This window comes from Chanos chanos, chromosome 2, assembly GCF_902362185.1.
Source record: "Chanos chanos chromosome 2, fChaCha1.1, whole genome shotgun sequence".
Taxonomy (NCBI): Eukaryota; Metazoa; Chordata; class Actinopteri; order Gonorynchiformes; family Chanidae; genus Chanos; species Chanos chanos.
In genome coordinates, this window is record NC_044496.1 from 20,040,163 (window position 1) to 20,051,367 (window position 11,205).

Here is an 11,205-nt window from a genome sequence, read left to right on the forward strand (position 1 = left end):
CTACAAAGGACTGTCCTTCTGTGGTGAATTACAGTACTGGAGAGACCAAATATTGGTCTTCTGATATCTGACTTTATAATAGAAGACTTTGGAGCAAGGGCTCATTTTGAGCCATTGTCAGACTGCGATGTTTACATACATTGCAAGAATACTTGTTTATTTCTGTGAATCCCTGTGAAATCAGTGTATTCAGTGAGTTCACCTGTCAGCTTCAGAAATGACCTTGAAGCCTAGCTAATGTTATCTGCAGCATTCGGCTCAGCGGGCATGATGAGTCAGATCTGCTGAGAGAACAAGGACTGGTTGAGGTGAAGGAGGGGAAGCCTATTTTTTGTGCCTGACCTGGGCCAGGGTAACCTCAGCAGGGAGGCACTGAAAAGCACAGTGGTGGCCGGAAGCCACGGGAGTGAAGATGAGGGGATGTGGAGAGGAGGGGGAGGAGATAAAAAACACAGACACTCCCCTCTCTCCTCTCTGCTGTGCCCTCCTGGTCGCACAGCACTGCAGGGTTTCTCTGTACCAGAGACAATAATCAAACAGATCTCAAAAGGCTCCTACAGAAACAAAGTACTGTATCCAAACCTTGCCTCCCCTCTTTCAAACTCAGGAGCCAATGTTGCCATGGCATTTTTATGATAGCATGCAGCGGAATAAAAAGGCATTTATTCAAATCATGAAGGAAAAATACATCAGGAAACATCTGAGCCACAAAATAAACCTCTCTTTCTTCTTTTTGTGATTATCTGCTACAATCTACTGCAGTGTTTCCAGAAGATTTTAAACATTACATAACTACGTTATATTATGTATGATGCACTCTAAAAACAAAAATACATATGATGCGTTAATATGATCTGAAATATGCTCATAAATTCATATGGGTGTCAATTTCACTTGTAAGCACAAATCTTTTATTCATTTTAGATACAGAGTTTGCTACTTTGTTGTTATTTGGGACTGGGACAGAAAAGTGACATTAAACCAGTGAAAGCCAACCTCAGTGTGATTTCAGATGTAAGGAACAAGTGTCAAGTCACCCACAGTCTGACCTCATGCTGTCATCTCTAGAATTATAAAAAGCACAGCAAGGTGCATTTGTCAAAGAGTATGAACTTGCACCCATTGCAGAGGTCACCAGTCCTGGCTCTCCTCCATTTTTATCCCCTCCTGTGGAGCACATTATAACATCACATTGTATTTCATTTTTTCACTTGTGGGGGGAAAAAAAATCATTTTGGGGGGGGGGATATGACAATACACCTGTGACTAGTTGATATGAAAATTGCACCGAAAAACAGGACAGCCATAAAGAGTCTGGAAAATGCTGTTCACAGAGGAAGAAAGTACACAGTTGATATCTGGGACAACTTCAACCCCTAAATTGAAAACAGGTAAAAGTTTATCACATCAAGTTATAAATTAACTGCAGAACATATCCTTGGTAATACTGGAAACATTAGTCACACTGTGTTGCTGTATTTTTCCTTGAATAATCCAGTAATTTCCCCTGTTTATTTTTCATTTTCTTGTGAAAAAGAATTGCTGTTTTTCCATCATTAAGAGCTTCTGTGGATCAATTCATTTTTCTTATATTTCTGAGAGCTAATAGAGATAGGGGACGTCTCAGTATTGTATTGTGAGCTCTGTCCTGGGAAAAGGGGTCAAGTTCAACCTCCAAGACTGACCTTTCATTTTCTGCAAAGTGAAAGAGTTATGCCTGTTTGGGCTCCTTCTTGTCTACAGGACGACCATGCATACAATTTTAGAGCATAACTGCATGGAAAATGTCTCTTTTAATGACAGCCTGGGGCAAGGCAGTGTCCATTGTGCCTCCTGTTTACATGGTATTGTGCAGATAATTGTATCAGAGGGTGGGGGAAAAGGCTGATGCTCTGAATAAAGCCTTTGTGGGCAAAGTGTTTCATGACATAAAACTAAACAGAGTAAAGTAGGTGACCAGCAGTAGCTTCAGTGAGAGTTAAAGTCATTTGGAATAACAAACATGCCTCAATATTTTGAATGAGTGCGGATCTCTCTATACTTTCTATATTATCTAGTCAGCACATGGACAGTACATGTAAACTGCCCTGACGTTTATTAGGTCACTTAGATAGCTCCACGCATGCCTACAATGACAGGACAGTAATATGTTGAAAATGCAGTCGGGTATTGATTGGTTTGTAATGATAAATGTTACTTCACAGGTCCCTTAACAAGTCAAGAGACCTCACTCATCAGTACAGCTCATTTTCCCGCCAAGGGCCGAGATTCTGAAATCTGGCTGCTCTTCATAGACTTGCTCCATGGCATAATTGCATGTCAGTACACTTCATAAACAATAAATGGCCTAAAAATGCAGTTATAAAGTGTACTAAAATTTGGCACCTAAAAGTCGAGTTGTACACAGGCAAAAGTAATACATAAACAAATAAACACAGCTTGATGAAAGACATTTTATTTATCCAAATCACATTCGTTCTGTTGAGACTTAATAGATGCTTGAGGAGATATTTGTGTTTTGTGTATTTTATCTAAAATGTAAAATGACTTCACCTTACACAAAATTCAGTACAACAGATCACACACGTTTTAGCCGCCCCCCCCCCCGAAACTCTAATTTACCATGTAAAAAAAAAAAAATACAAAGAACAATGCTTCGCTCTGTAAGATGGCAGGTGTCAGAGCCCCAGAACATTACAGTCACAAAATTGAACCAATTAGTGTGTTCCAGACAAGCTTGTTCTTACAAATGCCAGAGATCTTTAACTCTGACAGTGATGTTTTCCAAGACAGAGCGATCCTTTGTTTGCTGAAGATCCATGCCTAGATACAAGAACATAAATAATGCTGCATTTTGTATTCCATATAGGCTAGGGAATTTCTAAAATATCCGTCTTGGGTCGCGGGAATACTGTAATTTTTCGAACATTAACAAGTTCATATCCCATTTTAACTTCAAACTTGGCCTGCACGGCTATTTCACATAAAGTGTTTTCTTTCGTCCCATTTAACAACAGAATATACAGGAAAATTATTTTCCAACCAGTTATTTACTGAACAGTTTTTTATTATTCAAACATTTGCCTGAACAGTTGCCCGGAATATTTTTTTTTTATCGTGTAATACTATCATTATTATTTTGCTGTCGTTCGAGTAAACACGCCAGCGCAAAAAAAAAAAAACATCGAGTGTACATGGCTTTTAATATCCTATGTCTCCAGTTTTCCGGGAGAAAAGGGTGGGTGCTCCAGCAGGCGAGAAACGGGAATCAAATAACAAGGAAATAGACGTCAAAGCTGGAATACTTGAAATTCCGCTTCCGTCAGAAATTTTGATAGAACTAAACAATCACAGCTCAGTCGTTCAAAAAATAAGTCACTGAGATCAGTCAACACAGCCATGGCTTCTTCACCGCAAAAATCACCGTCATCTCCAAAGTCTCCTACTCCCAAATCGCCACCCTCGAGGAAGAAGGATGATTCGTTCCTCGGAAAACTTGGTGGAACTTTGGCTCGGAGAAAAAAGGCAAAAGAAGGTGTGCATTGCTTTTTAAGTTATACATAAGCCTGTTTTTGCACATTTTGCTTTCATTTTACGCTGTTCCCATGCAGATGCCAGAGAGCTTTTATGTTTTCGACGAATACTGTTATATCGCAAATCATTCTTCGACAGCTGTCTCTGGACAAATGAAATATTCTTAATGTACAATGGTGTGTAAATTAAATTACATACATTTATTGACTGCTCCCAACCTGAAATCTTAGGATACTAAATAGTGCGATTAACAAATCAAAAAGACATTTTTTCCTATTTTTTTATCAAAAGAATTTTAGTTAGAATTGTAGCTTTGATGTCTAAAAAGGATTTTCTCAGTGCCAACACAATCCTTTAAGTTGATATTGGTTCAAAGGTAATTCTGATTCCCCAGCTGTCATCACCTGGATCCTTAAGGCTAGTAGCCTAGATAAGTCATAAGCATCCTGTTGGAGAGATTTTGTACATTCATTCTGTCTGCATTTGCAGGAGTGACTCACAGAAATGCTTACAATATTCTTTGGTCTCTGCTGTTGCCTTTTATGGGAAAGTGTTGGCTGGTGCTTTGCAAATGAAACTGTGCCCCAATCTTGTAGCCTTCCGTTGAAACTTGCAGAGCATTTGCTATATAACATAATAACATAATCACTCCAGTACTGGTAGATCAGGCCACAATTTTGTTGTCATTTATTTTTTCCTGCTTATGAACCAATGAAGTCCACTGTTCATATGTACGAAACCCACAGGCCTCCCGATTCCTGCCATACTACAGCTGAGCCCTAACCACTCATTCTTTAGTCATGGAGTAAACTGAGATTGGAAGGTTTTATTCAATTTCATGGAGCACCTCTTATATGACAAAAGGACATGTAGTTACAAGGTTTGAGAAACAGAGGGAATTTCTGAAGAAGAAGGAGAAGAAGAAGAAGAAGAAGAAGAAGAAGAAGAAGAAGAAGAAGAAGAGGGAGAAACGGGTGATGGATCGTGGACTTTAGGGAGTGCAGTCACTGGAATGGAATGTTACTCTCTGATTGGGGTTCGGAAAAGATGTATCAGCATGGTAGAATTTAAAATACCTTGATAATGCATTGACCATATATTTTCCCTCTTACACTCAGATAAATTGTTGTTACATGATTATTATTAATAGCATCATAAGGCTGTGGATCACATACCATTTGTTATTTCATTGGACTCCTTGTGCTTCTGGCCTCCACAGTCTGAGGAGAACCCAGAGTTCAATAAAAAAACAGGATGTTGATGTCTCAAGGGAGGGAGGGGGTGGGGGGTGGCTTGGTCTGCTAAGAGGTCTGTAGGGCTTTTTCTTACACAAGCATTGCTTGAGTGATTGGGCAGTTTTAAAAGAAAGACAGGAATAGCACAGAGAGGAGACTGTTCAGTGTCTTACTTGCACAGGAGCACTGTTTAATCACCATGTGTGCAAATGTGTGCAATAGCTGACCAAGCTAATTGCATGATAAATGGAGAGGGGACACTATGATTTAGCTTCTCAATCTAGAATCACTCAGCAAATACAGAGCAACTGAAAAATCATGGATTGATGTGTGTTAGTTTTAGATTATTTTAAAAATTAGATACAGTTAATAATCTCTGGCATTATAGCTATTTTCAATAACTTTCTGTAATGCTGATGATGATAATCTCAATCCCTCTTTTAATGCAGCTGGCAATGAATACGATGAGATTGGTATTGACTGAATGGCAGAGTTCTACCTCTCACCTGTTAACGCCAATGTGTTCAAGGGTAAATGCATGGCATTAGAGGGTGCACTATGATTAATCTCCTCCTGGGAAAACCAATACTGCAGTGAATGGCATGCATGAAAGGCTGAGTTTAGTAATAAAAGAGCTATTGGTCAAATAAAGGCTGTAGATTTGAATTCTGTTTCACATTAACTGTGCACAAATCTTATGTATTTCAAAGGTCTATTTATTAAACAGCATTAGCAGTTATAAATGAAAAGCAAAACAAAAAGGGATGAATTACCAGAACTTGGTCAATTTTTTGTCCAATGCTTGACATTTTATTGTAAAAAAAATGTACCAACATATCCTTAGAGCCTCTTAAATATTGTTAGCATGTAGCATCCTGTGCACTTTTACAATGCACTGATATATGAAACAAAAAATTCCTGTAAAAAGTAAAATTGTAAATGTTTGTGGTATGTTGGCAAGAAGATTTAGTAACACCACATTTCCAACTCAAATAAGCACAACAAAATGTGGCATGATCATCATATGCCAATATCAATATGTGTGCGCCAGTTTGACTACACAAACAGTTTTTCAATAATAGACTGAGGTATGACGTCTTCATGAGGTTTTCTGTTCTTCTGCAGTCTCTGAGCTCCAGGAGGAGGGTATGAATGCCATCAACCTGCCCCTCAGCCCCACGCCGTTTGAGCTGGATCCTGAGGACACCATGCTGGGTAAAGCCTCCTCACTGAGATACCACTTTCAGCCTCCATCCAGCAAGTCTCAAACACAGTCTCATGCTTTACGTGTCCTCTTGTCTCTGTAGAGGAGAACGAAGTCCGCACAATGGTCGACCCCAACTCCAGGAATGACCCAAAACTCCAGGAGCTGATGAAGGTGTTAGAATTCTTAATGTAAAAATTTGTGAACATCATAAATGATAAAAAGTCTTCATTAGAATTTATTTATCACATTTATTATTATTTCTCGTGGAAAATGACACTTACTGGTAAAGAAGTTGTAGTAATACAGCATGTCTCTTTGTTTCCACATCATTCCCTCTAATGCAGGTACTCATTGATTGGATCAATGACGTCTTGGTGGGGGAAAGAATAATTGTTAAAGACCTAGCTGAGGACCTCTATGATGGACAGGTTCTTCAAAAACTCTTTGGTAATGTCCTGCTCTGGAGCACTTACAGCACACTATGTTGACCTTGTGCCGACTATTAATTTACTTGATTTATTGGGTCTCAGAAAAGCTGGAAGGTGAAAAGCTGAACGTCGCCGAGGTAACCCAGTCTGAGATTGCCCAGAAGCAGAAGCTTCAGACAGTTCTAGAGAAGATCAATGACACTCTCAAGCTCTCCTCCAGAAACATCAAATGGAATGTTGACTGTAAATATGTTTTACGTTTCTTTTTAAAGAACAAATTGCTTGTGAATTTACTTGCTCCTTACCTGTTCTGGTTTTTGATGAGGTCTTTGTTTTCAATGTTACTAAACAATCTTCCTTTGCAAAATGAACTAACAGAGGTTTAGAGCCCAAATCTGTCTGAACCTAGACACAAAATCAAGGCCTTACATAATTATCTTAACAATGTAGCAACATGTTTTATGAATACAATTGGGAATCTACATGGAAATTAGGGACTACCTGTGTACCTCTGGAGCCTCTGAGACTGGCAAGTCTCATATTTGAGATACTATCAATAGCTGGTACTGCCAGATTTTTACAAATAGAATATTAACTGTTTCCCCTTGTATAATTTTTTTCTTTCTGTCTCTGAAGGAGCTAAGGCAGGTTCACCAAAGTCAGACTGGGTTCTTGTTTACATGCAACAAGATTATGCATTGATTATGAGTGGTGTAAGAGAGTACAACAGTGTGAATCAGACAGAGTTAATATGGGTTGACTACTGACTTATTAACAGCAGCTGAAATTAATTTAGTGGTGTCTAGTGTTCAGTGTTGTTTTGGTTTAACAACTGTTATACGGCTTTGAAAGAGACCAGGCAGGGCTCCTTGTTTACAGTACCTCTTCTTTATCCTGTTTCTCCCAGCTGTCCACGCTAAGAGCATTGTGGCCATTCTACACCTGCTGGTAGCTTTGTCCCAGCACTTCCGTGCCCCCATCAGATTACCAGACCATGTCTCCATTCAAGTCGTTGTCGTCCAGGTACTGAGTTTTTTTTATTTCCAGGGGAAAATGTAATCATGTACCTTAGGGCATAAAATAGAAGTCACTTTATATATATATATTAGATAAGAAGTGTAAGGAATTCAAAGTGTCAAAATTGTAAGTGAAAACGGTTTTAAAATTCTTTAAAAATTCATTATTAGTGCCTGTCCATCATGTAATAGATGTCCTGTTCATCCATAATCATTCAGAGGTCTTTGGTTTTCCCATAGAAACGTGAGGGAATTCTACAGTCTCGGCAGATCCAAGAGGAGATCACTGGAAACACAGAGTATGCTATTATTTGGGCACTTTTCCTTATCTGTAGCGGAATACCAAGGCCAAAATGAATTTGTCCTCTGAAATGTGGCCTTAGACTGTAGAAATCTGTGGCAGCACTAAATAACAAGGACAACAAAAATTGTCTCAGTGTCTGAAAAGTGGATTAATTTTAACTTATGCTTGTCATGTGAAACGTCCACTGATGTGAATGAATAAGTGGGTACATGAAAGCAAGACAGAACATTCATTTGTTTGATTTTGTCCTCCTAATAGATGATTGTTTGTATTTCAGCAGCACCATCATGTAGAACTGTCATGGTATATGTTTACACATTTATATATTTGCAAACATTGTTCTGTTCTGTTCTGTAAAATAGTTCGTTTGGTGGCCCCAGGGTAACTTCATAGCATCTCTTGAATTAAGAGTGAATAATGGGCACTAACATGCCAAACGTTCAGGGATGGAGCTCTGGGCAACTGGCTCCTCGTGCTGATCGGCAGCTTCAACCATCGGGGGGGGACATAGAGGGTCCCCTCCTGCCAACTCAGCTCTGTTTTATAGCTGTGCTGCTGATTAATAGCGGTCCAGCGGGCGCAAATCAGCTGAGGAGATAAGGGGGAAAAGTGGGGCCCTTGGCTGTTGTCATGCGAGTGGGCAGCAGCTGCCGAGGCATGCCTCTGCCGAAGCAGATTGGAGCTCGAGGACAAGGCAGTGGTGGCAGATCTCCACCAGGGCACCATTCAGGACCCAGCTCCATTTGATCAGCCTGCTCCTGGGACTGAAACATTGTCCCACCACTCCAAATCTTTTTGTTTGCCTCTGTGTCTGGCCCTCTTGATTAGGCTGTATGCATTCAGTTACTTTTCTGCCCTCATATTAAGTCTTCATCTGGTTTGGTTAGCGTCTCTATTTCGGCTTGAGCTTTTAGTCTCAATTATTTCTTATTAATTTAACAATAAATCTGTTGTTTTAATTCTTAATTCTAAAATATTTTTGTTTTTTAGGGCATTGTCTGGAAGGCATGGTTTGTATTTTTTTATTTGTTATTAGAGATAAATCCTTCATATTCACGTTTAAAATGTATTTCATTTTGCAAAATGAAGCAAGGGGAAGATTTAAAGGCGAATGTCTTATATTACTTCTGCATGTTCCTGTGGAATTCAGACATGAAAAATTCTCATTTTTCCCATACACAGAACGGGATGCTTTTGACACCCTGTTTGATCATGCACCGGACAAGCTGAACGTGGTGAAAAAAGTAGGTCTTACTTTCACCTTATTTTCTTTAAGAGTCCTTACCCTCGACCATTCGCATTCATATTCTAAAAAATGTCATGGAAATGTTTGCCCATGTTTTAGACACTCATCACATTTGTGAATAAGCACTTAAACAAGTTGAACTTGGAGGTGTCAGAGCTGGACACACAGGTAAGATGCTTTTGCTTTTGACCACACACATTTTCACAGTATCGCCACAGTTTTAGTTAGTTTAAGTTTATACACACACACACACACACACACACACATATATATATATATATATATATAATTTATTTTTATTTTTTTTTCACTTTCTCCTAGTTTGCTGATGGTGTGTATCTGGTGTTACTGATGGGACTTCTTGAAGGGTACTTTGTCCCTCTTTACAACTTCTTCCTCACTCCTGAGAACTTTGACCACAAGGTACATTGTAATGGACATGATTCTTTATTTTGTCTACATCATATGCAGTTTATTGTTTTATGAATGGCTTTTGTTGCCCATTTAGTTTGACATGTTTTTAATTGCCATGTACTAGGATTATCTTGTACACAGACAACAAAAATCAAGTGGATTAGAAATGGAGGACATGACATGTTTTACATACAAGCTAATCTTGGAACTATTGTTTACCCAAAAGAATGAATTCTCCCTCTCAGAACAGTGATGGCAGACTCTGATGGAGTTGAGTATTTGTATTTGACTTGTTTTTTAACCTGCAGGTCCACAATGTGTCATTTTCTTTTGAGCTCATGCAAGATGGTGGTTTGGAGAAACCAAAGCCCAGGCCCGAAGGTTAGTATAAAAACTCAGCAGAAACATAAGATTCATTTATAGTGAGGTGAGAATCTGTCATCCAGAAAAAAAAAAATTCTGTTAATTAAAAAAATAGGTCCAATATGCTTTCATCTACTTGCCGCTGACTGTGGCAAACCTAAATTAAAACAAGTTTTCTTTTGAATCATTATTCCATTAAGTGTAGCCATATTAGTAAGTGCAGTTTCAGGAACAGTGCGTTCTTTCAGTATTTTATGTCAAGATCCACTAATGTGAGGTGATGACTGGAGATAATTATAGTTTTACAATAAATCTTTTTGTGAAAAATTGATTACATGTTGAATTTACAACCGTATTTCAAAAGAACATTGCTTAATCTAGCTTTGTGTAACCACGGGGCAACATCTGAAGTAGCATCTGATTTTGTAACACACTCTGCACAGTACAGAATAGAGGTTAGAAATGCCTTTATTGTTGGATAACCAATTGAGGACCACTTAAGTTAAAAAGATGTAATATTGAGATCATACGTCATGAGGTACGATGGGTGTGTGCACAACTTCTTCACAATGTCTGTATGACTGTGATACATAAAACACATCAACATTCTTTTTACAATTTTCTGTGTTTTCTGTATCTTTTGCCATTATAGATATTGTGAACTGTGACCTGAAGTCCACATTAAGAGTCCTCTACAACCTCTTCACCAAGTATAGAAATGTGGAATGAAGCGTCCCTGATCAGATGTCACCCTTGGTGATGCCATGTTCACATTTCTTAATGAGCAAAACACTTTCAGCTTTAATGTATTATCAGTATTCTCTAAGGCCAGTATCAATAATGTGTTATGCATTCCTTCACTGTTTGGCACACATTTAGTTATCCTGAACTGATGTAATCTTTACTTTTGTTTATATATGCATATATTTATTTACCATTCTGTCTGAACGATTATGTAAAAATTTTAATTTTGTTGTTATTCTGTCAAGTTGAGAGGAGGGAAATATCTGTAAATGAAACAAACAAACAAACAAAAAAAAAGGTGAGATTTTCTTTGAGAGAGCATATAATCAAGACATCAGTACAAAAGCATGCTCAGATAGATAACAAGCAGTTTTATTTTTATATAATGACTGCAATATTTTATCACGAAAATAGCATTATTTTTTAATAAAAGGAAGCTTTGTGAAGATTTACTAAACATTTAATTTATCCAAACACTACTAAGAAATCAAAGAAATAATCATGTTCCTCCATGTCCACTATGCTGAGGCATACAAAAAGCTGACCTCTTTTCTTGTTTGCAAAACCTTTAATTTTTTTTTTCCTTACCTTGCAAATGAAAAGTAAGTTCAGACAAACAGGAACCACTGATACTTTGAGATTTTCATCTTAGGTAAATCTTAGGAGCATCCTCCTCAGATATTTATTGCTTATTTAAACCTGTCCCTTAATACA

At 38.2% G+C, this 11,205-nt stretch overlaps 1 protein-coding gene across 1 annotated transcript; it reads left to right on the top strand.

The window, feature by feature from the left end:
- The first annotated feature begins 3,330 nt into the window (after window positions 1–3,330).
- Window positions 3,331–10,653, top strand: parvab (parvin, alpha b). The gene is made up of 13 exons (XM_030765808.1): window positions 3,331–3,535; window positions 5,895–5,984; window positions 6,077–6,147; window positions 6,321–6,423; window positions 6,507–6,647; window positions 7,312–7,427; window positions 7,661–7,719; window positions 8,715–8,734; window positions 8,907–8,968; window positions 9,070–9,138; window positions 9,292–9,393; window positions 9,693–9,765; window positions 10,400–10,653. Exons 1-13 carry the CDS (start codon window positions 3,400–3,402, stop codon window positions 10,474–10,476), a joined length of 1,119 nt encoding a protein of 372 aa, XP_030621668.1. The 5' UTR covers window positions 3,331–3,399; the 3' UTR covers window positions 10,477–10,653.
- The last annotated feature ends 552 nt before the right edge of the window (window positions 10,654–11,205 follow it).

What these genes read in the sequence shown, in the direction of transcription:
- parvab (XM_030765808.1), top strand. Translation starts at nt 3,400, where the DNA reads ATGGCTTCTTCACCGCAAAAATCACCGTCATCTCCAAAGTCTCCTACT. An exon ending in GAGAAAAAAGGCAAAAGAAG is followed by an intron (nt 3,536 to 5,894) that starts GTGTGCATTGCT and finishes GTTCTTCTGCAG; the next exon opens with TCTCTGAGCTCCAGGAGGAG. An exon ending in AACTCCAGGAGCTGATGAAG is followed by an intron (nt 6,148 to 6,320) that starts GTGTTAGAATTC and finishes CCTCTAATGCAG; the next exon opens with GTACTCATTGATTGGATCAA.